This window comes from Rattus rattus, chromosome 8 (genome assembly GCF_011064425.1).
Source record: "Rattus rattus isolate New Zealand chromosome 8, Rrattus_CSIRO_v1, whole genome shotgun sequence".
NCBI classification, from domain to species: Eukaryota; Metazoa; Chordata; class Mammalia; order Rodentia; family Muridae; genus Rattus; species Rattus rattus.
In genome coordinates this window covers 58,828,484-58,853,748 of record NC_046161.1, presented here as the reverse complement: position 1 = coordinate 58,853,748, position 25,265 = coordinate 58,828,484, and the positions used below count along the sequence as shown (strand labels likewise).

The window sequence follows — 25,265 nt, the reverse complement described above, 5'->3', positions numbered from 1 at the left end:
GTGAGCAAGTACCAACCAGTAGGAAGCAGAGAAATATTTCCATTGGGGAGAATGGAGGATTTCCCAGTGGTCAAAATGAGCTTGCACAGGGCAGTGAGTTTCCTGTCTCAGGAAGGATTCAAGCCAAGGTTGGAACGCCCTCAGCCTGACACTCCTCACACTTCCAATGCTCTGAAGTGAGAATCATGAATTCCCTTACTCATGTGCTGCTTCCCCTCCAAATGAGCTAAGGCTATTACAGACTGAGTAGAAAGTAGCCCACAGCTTCATGTGCTGAACTGTCCTCCCTGATGGTGGCATTATTCAAGAGTTGGCAGAAGCTTTAGGAAGTGGGGACTAGTTGGAGAAAGTAGGTGACAAGGACTGAGTCCTTGATGGGTATCTTGTCCTTGGCATCCTTCCTTCCTTCTTTCCTTCCTTCCTTCCTTCTTTCCTTCCTTCCTTCTTTCCTTCCTTCCTTCCTTCCTGCTTCCTGTCTGTCTTTCGTGAAGTAAAGGATCTCTCCCATATACTCCTACCATACCACCATGATATTTGGTCAAGCAACTGTGGACTGAACTCTCTGAAACTGTGAGCTGAAATATGTCCATTCTCTCAGATCGTTTCTCTCAGGTATTTGTTCACAGTAATAACAGAACAGACTCATCCAGAACCCCCATCTCTTAGGACTTTCTTTGGCTCAGGTGGGATATGCCTTTGAGTAGATCTGAAGGAGCAGGTGAGCCAGTAGTCACCCAGAGATGATGGCCCTCAGCTCAGGAGGAGGATTTAGAGGAGAGGGGGCAAGCTGTGGGGTTGACCATGATGACACAGGGGGTTGAATTATCCTTGTATTACTCTATGAAGTAGCCCTGGTAATTGGTAAACTAATTCTGGTGCAAGACCTGCTCAACACCGTCGAATCCCATTCATCAAAGGCAACCAGAGATGACAAAGAGAGGGCCCCCCAGACCCACTGTCTACATAACACTGAGCCAGCTGTAAGCACACACCTGTGAGAGACCGAGGCTTCATTTCTTCCCAGGCAACCCTTACCCTTGGGAAGAGGTAGCAACAGCAGCAGGTAGATCCAGCCCAGCAGGCTCACCCGCTCCAGTCCGATATTTCTAACCCAAAGATCCACTGTCAGCAAAATTACATCAAAGGAAACACGGACAGAGGACATGCCCTTGGACAGTTCCCCCATTGTGTTTTCCTGGAATTCAATTTCACAGGAAAGCCGGCTGAACGCTAACTCACACATCCCTCGGGTTCATTCTCCCTTGTCTAGCCTTCCTTCCCAGCTATAGCATTTCTTTAAGGCAGCGGTGTTGGTGGAAAGGAGACTGTGCAGCCATGTGGGGGTCCCACACACATTACAGAGGGCTTCTTGGAAGCTCCAACTAGATATGCCCTCCGCCCCTGATCCGGGAGAGTCACTAAGACCTTAGACAAAGCCACATCCTATGCCTTCTTTCGGCTGGCATTTTCTTAACGCCCTGGCCAGTCTTAGACATAGGAATCGTGTATCAAATCTGCATATCAAAAGACAACAACTAGATTTGCCTGGTCCAGCAGAGAGCAGGAGAGAGCACACAAACTATATCAGGTCAGTGTGTGTGAACCCACCATTCCCCTCTCTAAGGGTTTTTCTGGTTTTGTTTGGTTTTGGTTTTACATTTTTAAAATTGTTCTTTTATTTATTCACTTTATATCCCACTCACTACCCGATCTCAGTTACCCCCCCCCAATCGTTCCCCCATACTCCCTACCCTTCTCCTCTGAGCAAGTAGAAACCCCATATCCCCACCCCGGTACATCAAGTCTCTGCAAGGCTAGGCACATCCTCTCCCACTGAGGCCAGACAAGGCAGCCCAGTTAGAAGAACATATCCACGCACAGGCAACAGATTTTGGGATCGCCCCCCACTCCAGTTGTTTGGGACCCACATGAAAACCAAGCTGCACATCTGCTACATATGTGTGTGGAGGCCTAGGTCCAGCCCATGTATGTTCTTTGATTGGTGGTGGTTCAGTCTCTGAGAGCCCCAAAAGTCCAGGTTAGTTGACTCTGTTGTTCTTCCTGTGGAGATCCTAATCTCCTTTGGGGTCCAAAATCTACACAATGGAATACTATCCAGCTATACAAAAACAAAGACATCATGAATTTTGATGGCAAATGGATGAAACGAGAATATCATCCTGAGTGAGGTAACCCAGTCCCAGAAGGATATGCATGGTATGTACTCATTTAAGCGGATATTAGTCATAAAATACGGGATACCCATGCCACACTCCACAGACCCAAAGGAGCTAAGCAAAAGGAAGGCCCAAGTGAGGACACTTGAATCTCTAAGGTTTTACAATGGTCACAGCCTCTGTGGGATAGGGGACTCAAGGGTAACTCCCCAAGATGCACAAACAGTGAGGCTTAGAGCTGTAATGAGTTGGCCTGAGTCACTCCAAGTCACCGTTAAAAAGACTACCGCAACCCAAAGCAGGAAGCAAACGAGGCTCTAATACTGTTCATGTCCTCTGAAAAGCCAATAGGCTCACAGCATTAGACAGCCATTGACTGGTTATGGGATGTACCTGTGGAAGGAGGTGATCTGAGGCCATTGGAAGCGGAGGAGGCAGAGGATTCAGCTGTACCCCCAGCAGCGAGTCTCTGAAGCTTTGGCTGATACATACACCTATCCCCTAGGGTACCAGTGCCATAATAAAGAGAGTGTACCATGCTGGTATGGGGCACTGGCCATCCACAGGTGTGCCTGCCTCCTAACCAGGCAGGTTTCTCTGAGAAGTGGGCATTCTCCATGCACGAAGACATAGGAACACAGAGTCCTCCCCCTAGGGGTGTCCCCTTCTACTGCAAGGGACATAGACATATTCTGGTAATCACCAGCCTCACACAGCAGCCCCTTGCACACCCATGGGCACCCGTGAAACTGATTCTCTGGACCAGCCAAACCAAAGACCAGGCCTAATGACCACCTGGATCTACACACAGGTACACATGACATCCTAAGTTCATCCCAACTCTCAAAGACCATACATAGAGGTGGGTCCTCGAAAGAAAACTATGCAGATGGCCCCTCCAACTCTACATTTACAACCTGCTCACTAATTGCAACTGGCTTCTTTCTGAAACCCCTAGCCATCCCCACCTGACACAAGAATAATCTTGCATATGTCACCACCTCCTCCCATGTCAGAACCCAAAGCCCCCAGACTCACCACTGGAACAGTCAGGCCCTCCCCATCCAGGCTCACAGTGGCAGGTATCCGGGGAGACGCAGCGGCCATGCATACACTCCTCGGTGCACAGAGCTGAGGGCATGGGAAGCGAGAAAAGCAGACAGTGAGAACCAGCCATCTGGGCCCAGAGCAGAGGCCACTCTGTCAGGGGTCCCTAGTGCTAAGGATGCTTCAGACATATCTTTGGCTTGGTGGATAAACATCAAATTTAATATGACCTGCGTTGTTTAACTCTGAAGTGGGTCTGACAAGAGGGCATTGCGTCTGCCCCAGCCTCACTTCTTAAAATGAAACCCCAGCCTGAGACAGTGCAGCCTTGGCTTTTTGGTAATATCTCCTTCCGGGGCTGGAGATGTGGCTCAGTTGACAGAGAATCCCCGGCACCTCATAAACCATGCTTGGTATCACACACCTAATCCCAGCACTCAGGAGGTGGAAGAAGGAAGATCAAGATCTTAGGGTGAGCCTCAGCTGCACAGCAAGTTGGAGGCTGGTGGTGGACTACACGACTTATATAAAGCACAGTCTCCTTCAGGCTAGCTCTGGTGGCACGCACCGGCGAGCCAGGACTCAGGAGTTTAAGGTGAGAGGAACAAGATGAGTTTGAGGCCAGCCTAGGCTACATAGAGAAACCCTGTCCCAAAGAGTTTGAGAGGCAGACAGAGACAAAGGGAGACAGAGAGACAGAGACAGAAGAAAAAGAAAAAGGGAAAAAGAAACATGGTGGTAGAATGGTAGGGGGTGGGGCTGGAAAGATGGCTCAGTGGTTAAGAGCACTGGCTGCTCTTCCAGAGGACTTGAGTTCAATTCTTAGCATCCACATCTGGCAACTCACAACCACTTTGTGACTCCAGTTTCCACTGGCATTCACATACATACGACATATACTCATATAGACAGACATATATACACATGATTAAAGGCAAAATAAATGTAAAAATACAAAAACTTCAGTGTTTGGTTTGTGGAGCCTGGGCAGTGCTAGAGCCCCTGGTCACACTCCCAAACTCCCGCCACATCCGCTCAGCAAACCTGCCCCCTCCACCTTTGGCTGGCTCCAGATCCTCCCCAGTAAAGCCCTCATGTAGCAGGCTGCCTGGCAAGAGCAGGCACTGTGCCCCCACCTTCCTGCCCCCCTCCTCAAACATCCCTATTTTGGGGTTCTCAAATGTCAGCAAATCTGCAAAGTATACAAATGCTGAGGGGGAAAGGCAACAGCTAATTATAAGAAAGTAATTAAGAGAGACATCCACGATGATGATAATTGTAATTAGAAAGTGCCTGGTAATTTCTTATCACGCAGTCAAATGCTACAGCCCGGGAGCCGCTAGGCTAGGCAGTGAGCAAAGTTTCCGTCCACCGCACTGGCACCGAGGAGGCTTATTGACAGCCTGTGTGAGGAAGCGAGATTATTGCTCTCTCCTTTCGATAGAATCCACATTTTCCAAGGTCACCCTTTGCTCCTCAAGAGATCTGCCCCACCACCTAATCCATCAGCCAAGAATTACAGAAAACCCCCACGAGCTACCCCCACTAATTTTGCAAGCTCGGGAAATCAGCAGCTATCATCAACCCTGTCAATCTCCCGGGTGGGTTTGAGATAAAGGGCTTTTACTCTCAAAGCAGTGAGAATCCATCTTGCTGTCTGCTTCTGGCCTGGGCTGAGGAGCAGGTAGCCTCCTAGGGTGAGTCTAGGGTGGCTACCACTGACCCACCTGCCTGGCCTATATGCTTTCTGGTGTGACAATGGGCCCGTTGTGATTGGGTATGGGGTCTTTTAGCCCTCCCTTCATTCAGATGCTGGCCCTGGAGCTACTTCTCCTATAGGTTCTGCCTTAGCTCTGTCTAGGTCCCCAAGCACGGAGACACCAGGTCAGAGGTCAGTCAGCCCCTACACAATCTAAACAAGTGGCTTTGGAGGAGCGCCCTGGTTTGTGCTAAGGATATGCACAGCCCCAGGGCTGGAGATCCCTACGGATGGCTCCCCCAGCTCCCTGACTAGGGAATCAGGCTGATTCTGGATCTTGGGACCAACTTCCCGTAGAGCCACAGAGACTTGCTCAATGGGTACTACCAAGACCCTAGCCAACTGCTATGCCAACCCTTTCTACATGGGTTCAAATGGATCTATGTCCCTGAAACACACAGGAAAGCAGGTGCCCATCTCTTCCTCCCCATCTCATGCCAGCCCCTGGGAACCTGCCAGCTCCCAATGCTGACCTTGCTGCTCTCTCTCCTCTGTCACTGTACCTGTAGGCTGAGGACCCTGTGAGATGTACAGTTAGACCTGCTTAGGTCACAGCTTGTCAGTTTAGTAAGGACAACACCAGCTATTTGCTTCCCTGAGTACAGAAAGCCTAAACGTTGACCCTGGGGTCTATGCCGAGGTAGTAGGAGTCTTTTATAAATTCTAAACCTGCGGGATGTCTGGTATAGAAGACACCTCAGGAAAAGAGAATGTCATACTCAGCCCCTTCATTGCATGCACAGAGAAACCGAGCTCTAGGACCCATTATCTCAGGTATGTATGGCCTGCCAGACAATCAGGAATGCAGGGTGAGCTTCCTGGAGATGGAGGCCATTAAAGGGTGGAGAGTGTGCTTAGACTGTGAGCTCTTGTTTTACTCAGACTCAGCATCTCCCTATCCTGGCTAAGGAGCAGGAACATAAGGACCAAGACACAGCACAGGCGGGGGCGGGGAGGTGGGGGGAGGTCAGTGAGAGTGGGAGATAGGCCAGAGCCAGTTTCTAGACCTAAGCACCTGCAAGGAGGGGGGCTTTGACCCCTGGAAAGGGGGAAGAGGGAAGAGCAAGGGTTCAGTCAGTTTCCCATCTGCCATCCGTCTCTTCAGATCCCAGAGACCTGGACACTTGCCTAACCCCTGTGTCCTCTCCTTGAGCAGCAGGAATGGCCTTTGGTTATTCTGAGCACTGCTTTCTCTCCTGGCCCCCTCCAGGGCCCGGGAGACCCTGAGTACAGGTTGTCAAGCACCACCGTGCATACTGCAGCCACAACCCCTAGCTTAGCCGTGTTCAGAACATTGGTGTCCAACCAACACATGCAGAGCAGTCACTCCCATGACCCAGACCGACTTGCAGGGTGTGGCCGGGCTCCCTAAGTTTCCTCAAGTCCTCACTGTCCCCCCCTTCCTCATTGTCCTGCTGCTGTGCCCACACTGTCTGCTTGTTAAAACCTCAACCTATTCATATTTCATAGGTGTTGTTTAGACAGATGTTTGAATCCTGAAATATTGATGACAAACAGCTGGGGCTGGGATTGCTAGATCTGGCATTTGGGCTACTGTTTGAACACCTGGGGAAAGAGAGGAGGGGAGTCACCTGAAGGTTAGTGTCGTTAAGATGACACGACCCCCTGGGTGTGGGTGTGTGTGTGGGTCTGGGTCTAAGGCTTGGTGTGGGAATGTGTATGGGTGTGGGTCTGGGTCTGAGTCTAAGGCTGGGTATGGGTGTGGCTATGGGTGTGGGTGTGGGTCTGGGCTTGGGACTGGGCAGCCTCACTCCAACCCCAGAACCTCAAATGAGCCAATGATAAGCAGCCCCTCCACAGATGCCTGGGACTGACACAGCGCCTGTCCCTGAAGTAACAGGTTCCTTTTTTGACTCCTGATGCCATACAGCTGACCGTCTGGAGGGACTGGGTTAGGACCCTGCCATCCCTGACTCCCTCTGTCTGGCTCCTGCAGCTTTCCAGGAGGCTTTAGTCAAGTCTCTCTTTCCACTGCATGTCCATGCTCGTGTGCAGGGACCACAGTGCACACTCGAGACCAGCCTCGAGTCAAGGGGAATGGGCAGCACCCCCACTCTCTAGCCCTAGTATGAAATCTGAACTTCTCCCTCAGCCCCTCCTCATTGCCCTCCCAGCCAATCTTGTTTCTAGCGTCTGCCAACCTCCTGGCATGCTGGGAACACTGCTGCTAAGAAGCAGGCTGGCGAGTTAGAACATGGCATCCAGGACACAGAGGCTTGCCCTGCAGGAGCTATTCAGTGGCTCTGCTCACCTCCACCTGTGCCAACCCTCTCTCCATTGAGTGGGGGATGGTGACAAGCTACACCTCACGGGCTGTGAGGATCAAGGTAAAGAGCAGTTCCAGGGGATAGCACGTATACACACACACACACACACACACACACACACACACACACACACACACACGGAGTTACCCTCACTCCCATCCTTTATTGTGGTCCATGATAAGTGGTCTGCAGGGGTCTGTTAGCAGATTTACCAACTACCATTACTCCACCACTACTATAAGCAAATGACCCCCTTCCATGCCTTGAACAGTCGTACCCACCTCATAGCTGTTGAAAAGATAAAATGAAATGCTTTGGGGCTGGCAAGATGGCTCAGCGGATAAGAGCAAAAACCTGATGTAAGTTCAATCCCTAGAACCCACATGGGGGAAGAAGAGAACCAACTCCTGTAAATGGATCTCTGATCTCTGCAAATGCACTGCAGCACGTGCACGCCCTTCCCCACCCCACCCCACTGAGTAAATGACTGTAATACAGAAGTAAACACTTAGATGAACACCCCACAAACAGTAAGTGTCTAAAAGCAAGAACTGTTGACCTCTTCATATTCCCACAACATTCTCTCTCTCTCTCGCACAGAGAGAGAGAGAGAGAGAGAGAGAGACAGAGACAGAGAGAGACAGAGACAGAGACAGAGACAGAGAGACAGTCATTTTACACACAGGATCTTCACATATACCTGTGGGGTATATACTATGGGATCTGGACTTGATGTCTAAGTCAGGTGACAGCTGCCACCACATTGCCATTTCCTGTGTGCTTCCATTTTCTGATTACCTTCTATATGCTGGCACTAGAGATTCCACAAAGTATCTTCATCTTGTGCTCCATAGTTTTATGTCAATTTGATACAAGCCCAAGTCATCAGAGAGAAGGGAACCTCAATTAAGAAAATGTCTCTATAAAATCAGGCTGTAGGCAAACCTGTAGGGCATTTTCTTAATTAATGATTGATAGAAAAGGGCCCAGACCACTGTGGGTGGGGCCATCCCTGGGCTGGCACCACTGGGTTCTATAAGAAATCAGGCTGAGCAAGCCATGGGGAGCAAGCCAGTAAGCAGCACTCCTCCATGGTCTCTGTACCAGCTCCTGCCTCCAGGTTCCAGACCCACTTGAGTTCCTATCCTGGCTTCCTTTGATGAGTAATGATGTGGAAATTTAGGCCAAATAAATGCTTTCCTCCCCAAGTTGTTTTTGGTCATGGTGTTTCATCAAAGCAACACTACCCAAACTAAGGCAAAACTCAACCAGAGGCCTACCCAGCATGCTTTGGGAAGTTCACTATCATAATTTTTTCAGATGCTAACCTCTGGGAGATCCCCTCTGAGGTCTCCAGGGAATATAGACTGTTTCCCTCAGTTTTGGTAAGCCCCCACAAAGTGGATGCCCAGTGTCTGTGCGTCCACACCCTTCCGGCCTAGCAGAGTTCAGTGTAGCATGTACAGGGAGTTCTGCCTCAGAACAAGCTCACAGAGAAGCCATCCAGTCTCTAAGTTGTCTCTTAGTTCACAATGGACTAACCCCCAAGCCAGGTGGCTAGAAAAGACAGTGGTGTGGGCTATAGAGAAGGAGAGAGGGGACAACTGCACCCATGCCAGAGACACCAAGCCTTTTATCCTCCTCAGCCCTGTGTCTTCAACTTTAAATCAGGACTACATCCTACAAAGTCTGAAGGCAGACTCTGTGAAGGACCACACCAGCTGTCTGCCTGCCCATCCCTGCCTCAGGTGATGCCTAGACACCTACTCTAGTCCCTCTTGCTTCCCTTTCCTAGAGCTGGGCACTGAGCTTCTTTCTTTCCTTCCTCTGCAAATGGTGCTGGCTGAACCGATGCATGTTTTTGTAAATAAAGTTTTATTGGCACACAGGCATATCCATTAATTTCCACATCTCCATACGTGCCCTTGAACAGTAAGGGCAGTGTGGAGAAGTTCTTTAAAGACACATGGTCAGTTGAGCCCAGAACACCGAATCCCAAGCATTGTATGTGGGAATGGCCCCTGCTGCTGGGGGGTCCTGATGGGAGGAAGTGGCTATGGACGGTTAAAGGCTTCTTCCTCTTCCTCTGTTCTATCATGAACTACTCCCCAGTATGACCAGACAATAAAACAAACCCAAAAGACATAGAAAATCTGAAAGAAAGTCAGTCTAGCTTTGGTCCACCCACAGGAACAAGCGAGACCCAGCCAGGCAGCAGAATTTGCAGCACCCACTATGCTGATCTAATACTCTATCCAGTCCCACCCTTCTCTCCTGGGACCAGGGACGGGTAACACGGAAGAGTCACTGAAGACCTGTGCTGTGATCAATGCCTTGTTCACGTGGCATGAGTGTGACAGGAAATGAATTTGTGCAAGCAGCCCTTCCTCTCTGCATACCCTGCCCAAATCTTAGGTTCTGGTCCTCTGCCAAGTGGGAAATGCCCTTGAGAAGTCCAGATAACCTGCACATCTGGCTAGGAAGAGAAGCATTGGGTTCCCATTCCTCATCCTTTTGTTCCTCCTCCAGCCTTTTTAGACATTTTTGTCTCAACCACCCCTCCCCTACCTGTATCTGTATCACGGTCTGTCAGTGACACAAGCCCCTCCCCTGCAAATCAGGACTACAAGCCAGTGTTGACCCCTTGGGAATGTCTCCACCCCGTCCTGCCCTCCTCCCCTTCCCTGTGCCTAGGGATGACCTCCATGGACAGTGTCCCAGGCCTCCTCATCCTCTAGCCTCTGGATCCAGCCTGTGTGAACAACCAGCAAGAGACAGGAAGAGGGTTTGCACCATGGGTCTAAGGTCTTGGGGAGCCCTCAGGCCTGAGGGGTGGCAGTGGGCCTCGGATAGATGTGATGCCATTTCTTATATGAGTAGACGATCTCCACTCCCTGCCTATGTTTGTTCCTCTAAGACGAAGCTTCAGGTACTCAGGCTGACCTCACACTCACTGTGCGGCAGAGAACTGCCATGAATTCGTTATTCTTCTGCATCTCCCTCTCAAGTGCTGGGATTACAGTGCACCCCATCACACCCAGTTTATGCAGTGCTGGGGAGAGAACCCAGGATGCTACATACAGCAGGCAAGCACCCTACGGACAGAGCTACTTCTGCAGCCCTCTCTTGGCCTCTATAAAAACAACCACGTTACCATTAAACTCTCCCCAGTGATCCTCTTCGTTAAACGCTCTGTCTCTTACTGGAAGCCTGTCTGGTCCAGAGCCATGCCAAGGTCGGAGCCCGCACATGCCTAATGCTAATCGGCTTCTCTTGTCCATATGCCGCCTCCCCACCTGGGCCTCAGGTGGGAAGAACAAGCAGCCGTGCCAGACCTGGTGCTGACTTGTTATAAGAACTTAGCTGGGGCTCCTCCAGACCTCCCCCCCCCGTATGAAATATAAAATGGAGGGGTTGGGGGATGGCCCACCACCACTCTAGCTCTGGGTGTGTGGGGCTCTAGTGCAGCAGCCTTTGGTTTGTGGGGAGACAATTCAAACGAAGCTTGAGGGGCGTGAGAGATACCTTAGTAGAGGACCTGAGTTTGCGCCTGAGAACATGTGTAAGTGCGGGCAGGTGTGATGGCGCATATATATAATCCCAGTGCTAGGGAGGCAGATCCCTCAGACCACTGGCCGGCCAGCATCGCCTATCGGTGAGCTCCAGGCCACTGAGAGACTATGTGTCAGAAAAGGGAGACAATGCTAGAAGAACAACATTCAAAGTTGTCCTATGGTCTCCACACATACATGCATGTGTATACACATGTGTACACACACACACACACACACACACACACACACACACACACACTCCACTAAGTGTATGGGGGAAGAGAGACAGGAGAAGGAAGAGAGAGGGAGCTGAACATATACAAATATGTGTGTACACACATACAAAATGCCGCTGGGTGTGGGGACAATGTGCAGACATTGTCTGAGGTGCAGACAGCAGCTGGAGTGGCAGCCTTTGGGGAAGAAGGAACTCACACAGGCAACTGGGAAGAGAGCTTGGTGCCAAGCAAATACTCAAGGCCGACTTGGGGTCTCCTCAAGGGACAAGCTCTGGAGACAATACTGGCCCTTCCTGACCACTGGCTGGCCCTCATGGTGGAGAGCCCCTTGAATCAATTCTCCATTCTATTAGCATTCCACCGAGACGACCCACGAGTCCCCAAGGTGCTCATGGCAATATATTTTGCCTGGCTGCTCGCAAATGGTCTAAGTAGTTAATGAAACTATAAAATTCCCTCGCATGAAAAGGTCAAACAAATAAAGACAACTTCCATGCTCCCTGGCCCCAGCCCTCATGAGGGTTAGAAAAGCCTGAGGGTCCAGACACAGAGTGGCCTCAGGATTCCATGGCCTATGGCTTCTGGAGCTTCCCATGACCCCTCTTTCCCCTGTGCCCCAAGGCACATTGATCAACCCAACATTAGCATTCCTGGCAGGAGCCACAGACCAGGTTGTCATTGGATTCTGCTTAGAAACAAAATGACCTCCATCCAAGTGGGCCTAAGTACCAATTCTGAGGTGACCTGCTTAGCATGAACGATTCTGCCATTGCCAAGGTCACACACCCCTATATGACATGTATGTATGTCTGTGGAGGGGGACATAGGCATCTTCAGGGGACTTCTGAAACAATCTGTAGGTGAGTTTCACCCAGTCCCTTGTGATCGCTATCCCTGAGTTCCCTCTTCAGCCAAGGAGAGCCAAGTGGGCTGGATCTTCTTGTCAGCACATCTAGACTTGGCTTTGGGTGGCGGTGGCCATGTTTGACTCCGGGAGATGAACAGTTAAGTTTAGGGAGGTAGCAGCTTCCCTGAAGTGCTGGAAGGGTCTGAAGGGCACAAACCCCTCCTGATGCGGAGATCTGGGGCTGAAAGTTCCACCCTACAGTCTTTAATTTTTTTTCAAAATCTACTTTTAATAATGGTTCAGTAGTGCCAGTCAGCAAACACCAGTCAGCTGCAGTGGCACGACCTAGCAGAAACAGCCGCTCAGCCAAGTCGCCAAAGTGAAGATCAGCAAAGACAGAGACCACGAAGCATCGCAAAGCTAGCTGTGCAAGTCTGCCGCCATTGTCCACTGGGTCCTATTCATACTTTCTCCAAGCATCACGTGACTTCTTGCCTCACCACCTGAGTCTGTCTTAGCAAAGCTCCACGAGAATCTGTATCAGCTGACATCACTCTGCCAGTTGGCCCAAGTCCTCAGAAGAAGCAAGAAACCACCAGAACACCACCAGAAGATTTTTGGTGAGTTTCTCTCTGTGGAGTCATAAACAGAGCTCTGTGAGGCACTGTAAGGTGAACCAATACATGTGCGTTGTTAGTGGAGAATCCTTCATCGTGCTTCCTTTCACCTGCTTGCTTTAGCAGAACATCCTTTCTCCTGTGTCTGCTTCAGCTAAATGTCCTTTGACATAACTGACTTTACACTTTAGAAAGTTTCCACTTTATCCCGCCTCACCTGCCACCGTCTGAGCGGGATGCAGAACCCTCACCCTCTTTGTTGTGGTTCCCTGGTTGGCTGTGGTTGTGTAGTGTTAGGTATTTGTCTCTGGGTTCCTCTCCGCTCATTAGCTGCCCAGCTTCCTCCCCTGCCTTATCTGCAACCCAGGAGCATTACTGAAGAAACCTGAAGAGCTTACAGCCGGAGCTTACAGCTCTGCCCTCTCCTCATCTTGCTATCCTCTCCTCAGGACTGGGAAGAGGACCTGGGACATCATAGTCCCAGCTGAAAGTGGCACTTTCAGCTCAGAAAATGATCCAAAAACCCAAGTGAGGGCCAGGAAGAGTTTCTTGTTAGTAGACACAAGGAGGGATAGACAACATTACCTCGGAGAGCTATGCTTACGGGTGCAGGTTGGAGGAAGCCACAGTCTGGGTCAGCACACTGGTGAATAGCAATCCACCAATAGGAACAGTGTGTACAGAACCTTTCTCTTCCCACCCTCAGAGAACAGAATACAAGAAGGACACGACCCAGCTGCCAAAATCTGTCTCTCATGGGGGGGGGGGGCTCAGAGTTGTACTGGCGAATAGGGAGTGTGTGTAAATGTGTCTACCCGGCATGTTCACTTTAATACCACCTCCTCCAGGAAGTCCCTCATGACTACACAATCCGACCCTGCCCCAAGCTGGGCCAGGTCCCCTCCCTGCTATCTAGCACGTGGCTGGCCCCATAGGCCACAGCACCCATTTCTCCATTCTACTTACAGAGCTCACATCAACTCCACAAAAGCTAGAAAGAGGCCTCTGTTCAATATCTCAGTGTTCCAGCGTGGAGCCAGGCAAGGGAGAAGCATGGTTAACACCAACTGGACCCCTGCCCTTCCCCATCCATGGCCTACTCTCTCCTGTGTGGGCCACAGCAATCCGCTTGAGGGTGAATGCTGAACTCAGCTAAACCACCTGGCTATGCTTAAACCCCAAGTCCATGGCGGGAGGGCAAAGGGTTTTTGTTTGTTTGTTTTGCTTATGTGTCTGTCTTTCTGTTTGTTTATTAGTTTGTTTTTGAGACAAAGTCTCAAATAGTCCAGGCTGGCCTCCACTTACTGTGTTGCAGAAGAAGATTTTGAACTCTGACCCTCCTACCTTTGCCTCCAGGGTGCTATGCCACCGATTCCATCCTTGTGGTGCTGAGGATGGATGAGATCCAGGGCCTCCAGAATGCTAGGCAAGCGCTCTACCAACTTAGCTACATCCGAGCCCTGGAAAATGCTTCTTAGAAAAAATGCCAGGGACCGCAGCTGGCACAGACTGTCTTGTCACAGCCAAACCCAGTGGGGGAGGGCAAGCCTCTGTCCCTTTCTAGAGCCCTGGGGAGCCATCTATCCTCAAACACCAGATGATAGCACCCCATACACCCCACCCGCATCAGGGGACCTCCCTCACATCTCTACCAATCACCCCAAGATATTAGCCTGACTTGCCTCAAACATGGCTTAACAGAGAGAAACGGTTTACCAATTAAAATTGCCACCTGTCAGAGCGCTGCTATCAGGTTCCTGCATACAGCAAGCCTGCCAACCACCCGGCCTGATAAAAGCCGTGGCATGGCAGTCGGCAACCTCCGTGGGTGCAGAAGGCCCAGGCTCGGCTCCCGGCAGCCCAGCCTTCCCAGATTTGTAGAGGATTTTCACAGTTGAGCTGCTCCAACCCCCACCCTGTGTCCCTGCAAGGGGCAACAGCTTTCAACTTGTTAATGGCATCGGAACATACGGCCTGAGTCAGCAACCCCCAGCACAGGACCCAAGGAGAGTTTTTTCTAGGTCTTTTTTCCCCCATTTGACAGATGCCAGACTTTCTCCAAAAAGACACATTCCAACTGATTGATTTTTTTTTCTTTAGGAAATTGATCCTCGCCACCTACAAGGCGAGCAAAGCATGAGGCTTGTCAAGTGTTTTCCCTTCTTCGTTTTCTTTTTCAACACTGATTTTTTTTTTTAAATAAAAAAAAGTTCCGTTTCTCTCTTAAAACTTAGCCTTTCTCAAAGGAGCTGGTCTCGTGGTTTGAGTGACAGGGTCCCCAGAGAGGTGGTGATGGAGGATGGATAGATGAACCAGTGTGCAGTTTCTGTGCGCCCTGTGTTCCATCAGACAGGTCCCAGGCAGATGACAGTGGGCCAGCATGCAGCTGTCAGTTGGACGACTTGGGTGGGAGTCCCCACGCGTCTCCCTGGCAGGCTTTATAACCCTGAGCAACTAAAATGACCAGCGTTACAAAGCCCCTGCGGCCTATCTGTAAAACAACCCAAGGGTTGTAGGACAAAACAAAATAAAACCTACACAGTTTGGCTGAGGAGGCACTGGCAAGGGCTCAGAAATCCCAGCTAAGACACGACACTAGCTTTAGAAGAGGTGGCATGAGTTTAACCCTCAGATTTGCTGAGCTCAGGGCCTAGGAGCTGTCTCAGTCAGTAAAGTGCCTGCTGGGCAAGCATGAGGACCTGAGTTCGATTCTCAGCACCTATGTAAAAAAACAGGTATAGAGATGTAGGTCTTTAACATAGACATAGATCTATGAAAGGAGGCAGAGATGGGCGGATCCCTGGGACTCACTAGCCAAGCCAGCCTAGGTGAATCCTGAGTTCAGTGAGAGATGCCCGAAAAATACAGTGGAAACAGATTGAGGTGGAAACAACTGAGGTTGACCTCTGGCCTCCACACATACCCACACACGTGTGAACACATATGAAAGCACACAAAAGTACATACATATATACATACATACATACATACATACATACATACATACATACATACAAGGAAAAATATAGACATGCTGAGCTCAGAGACTTCTGAAGACACTCAGAAGCATAGTATCTTCCCGGAGAGAGCCAGGTAATGACCCCACGTCTACATCATTAACCATGAACATCTGTAGCTCCTTGCCTATACCAAGTGCCAGAGTCCATCCCCTTTCTGTCAGCAGCAAACAGTTGCTTTGTCCCAGCCTCAATCAGCTGCAACCATATCCTCAAGGGAAAATGGTTCTTTCCAGCTCCAGGCCTTTGCGCCAACTAGCATCCCTTCTGAACATGACTGATGGAGGTCTTACCTCCAATGTCACCCACTTTAGGAAGCAGTCCCTGGATCGCCTTGGTAGGGTAGGTGGTCCTGTGGTGCATTCTAGCACCTTCTCAACCCCTCCTGATCACATGGCATGAGTCACATGACACTGCTTGGCTCTTGACCGGAAGAATGATACTCTTTTACTCTCACTGACACATCCTGGGGTACAGCACAGCACGAGCACTGAGCAGCTTTGTAAACAGCTGTTGGATATTTGATGGAATGAATCCACATTGTCCCTGATACTCTGGACAGCTCTGATTACTAGAAAGCTCTACGCTTCACTGCACTGAAATCTGCCTTCTCAGAGTTTGCCTGCAGTGCTGCCAAGCTTGCTCTTCCCTGCCTCTGGCTCCAGGTCCCTCTGACCATCCTTCCGGAGTCTTCTCTCTGGATCTGAAGGAGGCTCTTGACAGACTGGTATGGTTAGGATGCATGGCACCCACCCTACAGAACCATCCTCCCTTTGACAGTAGTCTTTTTCTGAGCCTGCTCTGAGGCCATCACCCCATCTGGTGCAAAGGCCACCAAGGGTTTAGGAACTCAGTACCCATCGCATTTTCCCCAGCAAGCAGCCCAGGGTCCTGCTGGTTTTAAATCTCATTCCTATGAGATTTACTAAAAAGATTCTTCTGTGCCCTGACCTCCTTTTGCTGCCCCAGCCTATGAGTCAGAGGCCTCTGCCTGCAAATGGATTATTTAAGCATTATTTAAAATAATACTTAACGTCTACTAGCACAAGTAGTAATGACAGTAGCGACTGAGGGCTGCATGTTGACGCAGAGATGGAAAGGCTCTCCCCACTGTGGACTCTCTGACAGACCTAAGCTTGCAAGACAAATGGGGAAAGGGAGAGAATGGGTCAGCATAAAGTGCCAGAGTAGGTTTGTGGAAGCTGGGTAGAGAAACAGCTGGGGTGAAAGATTAGGGACCCTCTCCCACATACTCAGTTTACCCTGTGTCTTTGGGTGGGGCGGGAAGCTTAGCTTGAGCACATGACAGGATGCAAGGTCATGTGCACGAGCACTGGTGACAATAGCAGGAGCCTGGGCACAACTAACCAACCACCCTCAAGAAAAAGACAAAATCAGCACACACACATGCACGCACACCTGCATGCACGTACACGCACACCACAGTAGGAAAATACAGTCACATACTAGGGCATCAGTACAGTAAAGTCTAGGAAGCTGGGCCAGAGTGGCAAAGATCAGAACGGTATCCTCTGTGAGAAATTACGGGGCAAGGGTATACATGTCCTTAAACACACCTCAGACATTTCTGCAGAGACCACACAGCCAGTAACTCCTCCAGGAGAGCGGCTTGTGAGTGTCCACCTGCTTCTGCAGCTGATCCTGCTTCTGCATCCTGAGCCAGGAGGACATGTTACACGTGTAGAAAACAAAGGCTACTGAAACTGGAAGACAGGAGAGTCTCCAGAGAGTCTGTGGCTGCCCAGAGGAGCCTCTGCTGGAGGAATCCATCGGCATCCACTAGCCAGTCCCAGCGACAGTGTGCGACCCACCACACAGCACCCTAAGCTGGAAAGTTTGGGGAAATATTTACCTCTGTCTGTGGGCAAGACAGTGACCTCTGCCTGCTGCTAAGTGGGGACCCCAGAAGTCACCTCCCTACAGGGACCAGGTCTCCATTACACCGAGACCTGGACGGCAGCGGGTTCTCCAGGGGCTCCACAGTGCCTGAGGGAGGGTAAGGGAGCAGGGAAGGTTGGCAACGTTCATATCCCGAAGGTTTCACCCAACACCCAATAACATGGAGCGTCACTCGCTCTCAGGATGACCTTTCCATCTGCGTCACAATGAGCAGGGCACTGACTGACTCAAACACGAGCCTCGAGCCTCGAGCCTCACTCTCGCTCACCCCAACTTTCTCAAAGTGATCCTGTGAGACGCCTGCCTCCTTCCTCCTTCCCTGTCTTCTCTCCTCAGTCCCTCTCTGATCTGTAATAGCCACAGGATTTACACAGGGAAGAGATCCTGAAGATGTGTGAAGAAAGGAAGAAACAAAAAGAGATGCAAGGTAGAGGGACAAGAGGGAAGGATGGACAGACTGAAGAAGGACAAACAGACTTCAGACTTTATTTTTAGAGTAGTTAGATAGTAGTCATCGGGTGCCCTTTCTAATTTCTAAGTCTTGGGGTGATTTGCTTGTTTGTTTGTTTGAGGCAGAGTACAATGTAGTGCAGGCTCCCTCCCTCCCTCCCTCTCTTATGAGACAGGGTCACCCATCCCCCATGTTAATCTTGAATTTGCTATGAAGTTGAGGATGACCTTGAGTTTATAATCCTCCACTTTTTCCTCAAGTGCTGGGATTACAAGCCCATGCCACCAGGCCCTGCCTGTGCAGTGATGGGGACTAAACCAAGCTCCATGCAGTAGGTAAGCGTCTACAGCCTGAGCCACACCCCTTGCCCACTCTCTGACTTCTAAGACCTATGTTTGTCTCTTCCTTCGTTGCTCCCGCCCCCTTAAACAGGCAAACCAGATCGGTTATCCCCACTTTACAGATAAGGACACTAGTCTCAAAGTCACAAAGGCACCACCTCTGGCAACTTCTCTCTCTGCCCACAACATCTGCAGTGTCCTCATGGATGCCACTCACAGCAGGTTGTCACCAGTCATCACCCGCATATTGGGGCGGGGGGGGTCATCTGACATCTAGACAACATTCTGCCACCAGAGGACAAAGACCCCTGTCTGCTGCTCCTTCTGACCCGCAGACCATGCAGAGCGGATGCCGGGCATATGCTGGCTAGTTGATGAGGAAGGTGACACAAAGCCATAGCAGGCGGCTGTGATGACTGAGGACCGAAGCCTGACCTTGCAGGCTTTGCACTCAGAGAGCATCTGGCAGGGGAGAACACCACTGTCGTGAGCCAGAAAGCCTGAAAAAGACAGGACTCATTTTCTCCCAGGGGATCAAACAATAAAGGAAAGGTGACTCCCAATTCAACCCTTTAAACACATAAATAATGTTGCCTCTGCCACCCTCTGCCCCAAGAGCACTCTTACAAGCACTCAACAGAATATTTCTCCAGGGCGACAGAAGCAGTATGCTGCCCCAAGTGCATCTCAGGGCTCACCATGGAGCCCAAGAGTCCTGGAAGTCAGAGATCAGGCCTCATCCCTTAGCTCCGTCCTTTCATACTCTGGGAGACACCCAGTGCCCAGAGCCCTTCTCCACATTCCCCAGTGATCTGCCTGAGTGGCCTTGGATACTCTTGGCTTCCCAGAAGCCAGAATGAGAGCGGTGACTCACTGCTTGCCACTGGTACACACAAGGGTGTCTTTACAGAAATGGTCAAGCATGGGGGCTGGGGAGATGGCCCAGTGGATAAGTCACTTGCTGTAAAAACACGAACACTGGAATTTGGATTCCCAGGAGCCACATAAAAGACAGGCAGGCACGGCACCTGCCTATAGTCCCAGCAGCACTTGGGAGGCAGGGACAGGGCATTCCTAGAACAAGCTAGCTAGCTAGACTGCTTGAAATTGGCCAGTTCCGTGTTCAGTGAGAGACCCTGCAAAGAATGGGGAGCAGTTAAGGAAGACACACAACTTCACTCTTGAATTTTGGGGCTCCATATACATATGTAAACATATGTGCGCCCAACACATGTGAACAGGCATGCACTCATGCACATAAGCATGCACACACACACACCAAATACAGTGAGTCTTAAAGTGCTGTTGGAGGCTTGGGAGGCAGTGCTCAAATTTTGTTTTGACCACTTAGGAATTTGGAAATTCGCTAATTCCTAGAATGACTCACTCGCTGTGGGTGCTTCTCCCTACGCACGTAAAAGCCAGCAGCTGGCAATGCCTTGCAGGAAAAGGCTACGCTGAACACAGCGGGTGGAGAGAAGATCACAGAGGGAGGAGGGGAAGAGTGTGGGTCTCATCAGCTATCCTTCTTCACACTAGGATCTGCAAAGGCGCCTCTCAACCGTGAGCTCCCTGACTTCCCATCTCTGCTCTCTCTTGACTCGCAGCTCACAGGAGCCTCTAGGAGTAGTCAGGTAGGAATCCCAGCTCAGAAGAAGAAGCCAGTCTACCTTAGAGATCCATTATCTTCAGAGGGAGTTAGATATTAGGTAGGTAGTATTATCTACCATTGAATCCTATTCCACACAGGGAAGGGCTGATCCCCAAGGTAAGTGGTGGTTCTCTGCCCCAGCAGTCTCAGAGCTCCTGTCACTGACTGGATCAGTGAAGCGTTCATAGCCCCTGTTTCCAGACCTTGCCTGTGCCTCTGTTGATTCCGCTGCGAATGCCAAGACCATGGGTTCTATTGTAGTGGAAACTCCATGGGAACTGCCCTACCTCACCTCATCCAACCCACCTACACTGGTCCCTAAAATCTCCCAGGGATTTGTGTGCATGTGTGTGCATGTGTATGCATGAGTTTGCACTTGCACTCACTATCAGATGACAACGCTAGGTCTTATTCCGTCCTCTAGGGGGAGCACAGGGTTTTATTGATCTGAAACTCACCAAACTAGGTTGACTGACAGGTGAGCCCCAGGGGTCTGCTTCTCTCTTTCTCCCCAGCACTGGTGTTACAAGTGTGCACCGCCACACTGGGCTTTTTTTTTTTTTCTAAACACATGTGTTCTTAGTCACTTCTACTTCTGAGAAGAAACACGATGACTGTGATAACTCAAAGCATTAACTGGGGATTTGCTTACAGTTTCAGAGGGTCAGTCCATTATCGGTATGGTGGAATGCATGACACTGGAACAGTAGCTAAGAGCTACATCCTGGTTTGTAGGCAGAGGGAGAGAGAGAGAGATACTGGGCCTGGTATGGGCCTTTGAAACCTCAAAGCCCACGCCCAGTGACATACGTCAACGAAGTCACACCCCCTAATCCTTCTTAAACAGTTCCACTTCCTGGTGGAACTATGGGAGCCTATGGGAGCCATTATTATTCAAACCATCACAGGTTCTGAGGATCAAACTTGGGTTCTTGTACTTTCAAGGCAAGTACTTTGCCAACTGCTCCCCAGTTCCCATCTTCTAGTTTCTTAGTACACAGAACCTCTGCCCACATCAGAACCTTCTCTCATTCAGTTCTGCTCCCCAGGTGAACTCTTAAGAATCCAGCTTCATAGCCCTTCCCTTACTCCCTCATAGTCCCATCTGAGGGGGAACTCATGATTGTCTTGCATAATGCCAGGTCCTTTTCTTGCATGGGACCAATCAAAAACACCATTTGTGATCACTTCTGGAAGTCTCTCAATGGGCAGCCAGATTCATGGGGTAGAAAGTGCATTTTGCTTATCCATCCATAAGGTCTAGACCCAAGACGCAGCAGTTACTCAATATATCCTGTCAGAATAAAAGCAAGTGGAGGCTAAGTGCAACTTTATGGTAGAGTGCTTGCCTAGCATATACAAGGCCTTGAATTTGATTCTTCTGAGCCTTGACAGACAGACAGGAAGAGAGAGAGACAGAGACACAGAGAGACAGAGACAGAGAGACAGAGGCAGAGAGAAACAGAGAGAAGGAGAGAGAAAGAGAGAGAGAGAGAGTGTGTGTGTGTTATCTGTTAAGTATACTTGCTGAATGGATGATGGGTGTAATTATGAGAGTCAGGACACCAGCCAATAGACACTTTTCTTTTCCTGCTTTCTATTCCTAGAATCAAGTGCAGCACCTCATGTGTAGTGCAGCAAAGGGAAAATCCAATCCTGCTGGACCCCACATACTACCCCGAGAGGTAACTAGGCAACAATCATCCTGCAGAGGATCTCCAAGGAGGTTCAGTGGTTTCCCCAGCATCATGCAGGCATGAGTAGAAGTGTGGGGTTCATAGCGGGGCTGGCATTTCTGCTGTGATCAAGCTAGACCTGAAGCCCTTCTTCTATTCAAGGGGAGGGACAGGGGGTGCCTGGGAATGATGTCATGCTGGCTCATGAGCTCGCTGGATGAAAGAACATGCCTGCTTCGTGAATTTCTGTCTCTCCAGCACTTAGCCCAGAGCCTAGTGCACAAGAGGTACTTGAAAATCAATTGTTAAGTCAATAAATGATATTTTAGCCTGGAAAAAGAAAATGTTTTGGCAGGGAAAAGAGAGGGGGTTCTTTAAATATCTGAAGGGTGGGGCTTGGGAATGCTTGTCACACAAGTTTGAGGAAAGATATTCAGAACCCCAGCACCCACATGTAAGTAGACAGGTGGCCTGCCTATGATACTTGAGAGGCCGAGAGAGGAATCTCTGGGGGAAGCTGATTATCTAGACTAGAAGAATCAACAGGCTCCAGGTTCAGTGAGAGATCCTGACTCAGTAAGTAAGGTAGAGGGGAGTCAAGAAAGACATCTGACATCAACCTCAGGCTTCCACACATGCACACACGTGCACATGCACACCAGACAGACAGACATACACACACCACTTACACACATGCACGCACACACACACACACACACACACACACACACACACACACATACACGTGCGCGCGCGCGCGCAAAGATCACCTGAAGATATATTACATGGAAGACACAGACTTGTTCTGAGAACAAAGTAAATATGTTTCTCCTGAAAACCTTCCTGCACTTGCTCCTTAGGAGGCAGTGAGATCTCTGTCATGCAGTGGAACCAAACTGGGCCTGGACAGTCACCTCTGAAGCCAGGCTGTTTGTGGGTGACCCTCCCCCACCCAGTGAGCCTCCAAGGAGTGATGATTCCATTGGTCTTGCTCTGCACAAGAACAGAAATCAAAGGACTGCCATTTTCTGCCTGAATCAAACTAGACTTGCAGCCCTCCATGTGGCCGAGCTTGTCTCTCAGGAGTGTAAATAATGACCCAGAGCCCAGCCTCGCTCTGAGAACATGGGATTCCTTGAGCTGGGGAGCAGAGAAGGATCAGGACCCAGCTCACATTCTGATTTGCTGCCCAGATGCATATGCGTGGGACCGGGAGACCTCAGCTACCCCATTTGTCTTTGGTTTTGGTTCTGCTGATACAACTTTGCAGGAGTCGGAAGACCACGCCTCTCCCTTCACGTGTGGTTTCCTGCTGCCCACTGTCCTCTGCCATTCTCTCTTCTGTCACCAGCCTCGTACAGCCTTGCACAACCTCACACCACCCACAAACTCAGCCTGGGGTACTTGAACTGCTACCACACCCCAAGAGCTGTCTCTCAAGAGCCCTCTCCTATACAGGAGCCTTTACACAGAGGATGAAGGTACAGATGGTGTGGAAGAAGGCCCCATCTAGCTACAAATACACATGGAGAGAGGTGGCCATCTTGGAAAATAGAACCAAGTCCCCTGAGCTTCTAAATAACATCAGCTGATTCAGCGTCCTTTCCCATCCCCCCTTTGGTAGGCATGAGGGACAACTTTCAAATGGCCTCCATACAAGGAAGAGTAAAGTCTGTGAAGGGCAGCTGTGGGGAAGCCAGGCCATCTCAGCTATACTGCTAAGAGGCCACACCTCCTTGTCACCAATGCAAAAGGGTCAGGGGCTAAAATGGCTGCTCTATATCTTGGACCCACTAAAGACAAAATTGGTCTTGCTGCTCCTGGGGCTGAATGGATGGTCCCCTCATCCACCCACCACCTATTTTAGGACAAGCTGTATAGGAACAAGCTGCATGGCTTCCTTATAGCCTCTCTCTGGCAGATGCTAAAATGATTGGCAACTCCTTCTAACTCTGTTATCTTTTTCTGAAACACAGTCTTTAGCCCAGCTGGCCTTGAACTTGATACACAGTCAGAGATGCCCTTGAACTTCTGCACCTCCTGACCCCACATCTCCACTGCTGAGGTTATCGGCGTGTGCCACCATGCCCGGATTTATGTGTTGCTGGAGACAAACCCCAAGACTCTGCATGCTAGGCAAGCACGCCACCAACTGAGCTACGTCCCTAGCCCCAAGCGCCTCTCTAAGAAATGAAAAAAGCCACCCACGGTAGCACACCACGTCCCTCCATGTGACTTTCCTCTTGCTGCCTTGGGTGGGTACCCTTGCTCAGCACGGCCTCCGAAGACCAAAGGAAGAGAGTTAGAACTGGAATGAGAACACGCAGGAATAAATGCGTCACTGCAGCCAGCTGGGAGGAGGGGGCCAAGAGGGCCGCTTTGGGGGAAGGATATTAACAGTTGCAGCCAAGCAGAAGTCCCTCATCACCTTTAATTCTCCCACAGGGAGCCTGTCCAGGTTGAGTTATCTTCCATGGGAAGGAAAAGCCGCCCTGGCCCTTTTAACCTAACACGGATCATAGAGCAGAGAAAATATAACGGCCTCAAACCACTAAGCACTCTTCAAGTAGACTCTGCAGCCTGCCAAAGAGGCGAGAGGGGGCTGGGTTAAAGGAATGACATTTATGTTTTCTAGAGAAAGCAGAAGGCTTCCCCGTTGGGCAGAGGCAGTGGGGTGAAGCCAGAAGGGCATTTGCTGCAGGTGACCTCGGAGATAAGCTCCGAGAGGCTCGGGAGGCAGCCCAGGGAAGGATGGGCAGCTGCCCAGGTGAGCGCACACAGGGTACGTCCATCTCTCTCCATCACAGACCCACTTGACTGCTGCAACACACGGGGAAGAATCCAGAGTCTTGTAATTTGCCCAGATGGTGGGAGCTCCCAATTGCTCCTTCTCCAGAGACAGCTGTTCAACCACTGGGCCATATGGCTCTCCTTGCTCTGCACCCGCCCCGGGAAATAAAACACTTTGTACACGCAGCTCTGCACATCTCAGATCTGTCTCTCATTCTGAGCAGGTAATTAAGACCTCCGGCTGAGCTGCTGCACCCCAAGTGGCTGTCCGCACCCCAGAGGCCACTTTTTAAAGCTCCATCAATGTCTGCACAGTGGTGAGGTACATATACCTGCTTAGCTTTCTTCCACCGTCACAGGATCCAAGACGGAACCCCGGACACACCCCAGAACTCCTTTAAGGCCACTTGCCATCAACGACAGGCATCTTTCTTCCCACATGGAGCCAGGAAAACCTTACATCCACCTTACATCCTTTGAGTTGATCAACTGATTAAATGATTAGCGGTTACAGGCAAGACCAGCTGCGCCCAAGGGTCACAGACTCCTCCTCCGGGAGAGTGAGCAGACCTTTCCCACATGGATAGGGTCCTCAGTTCCACACTCTGGGATCAGGATGATCGTTTCTTTCCAAGACCCCTGCGGGCTGAACCCTAAGACCTTGACGAGGCCCCGAAGCTGGGACCAGGCTTAACTGGTCACAGCATGGGCTGCACTGGTCACAGCATGGGCTGCACTGGTCACAGCATGGGCTCTCTGCTCCCAACATCCCTGAGACACTGAGCCTGGTGATGCTTCTTTGCAATCCTTTCCAGCCGTTCCTTTAGGAAATCAAGCAAGGACTTTTGCCCCCCCTTGCAACCCTACGTCTCCCAATGTCCGAACTGGCAT

The 25,265-nt window shown here is 50.4% G+C and overlaps 1 protein-coding gene across 1 annotated transcript in view; it reads right to left on the bottom strand.

Moving 5' to 3' along the window:
- Megf11 (multiple EGF like domains 11) overlaps nt 1–25,265 on the bottom strand; it is a 321,029-nt gene that overhangs the window by 162,098 nt on the left and 133,666 nt on the right. The window contains exon 5 of the mRNA XM_032910034.1: nt 3,216–3,308. Within this exon, the coding sequence (XP_032765925.1) occupies nt 3,216–3,308 (93 nt within the window). The remainder of the gene's footprint in view (nt 1–3,215; nt 3,309–25,265) is intronic.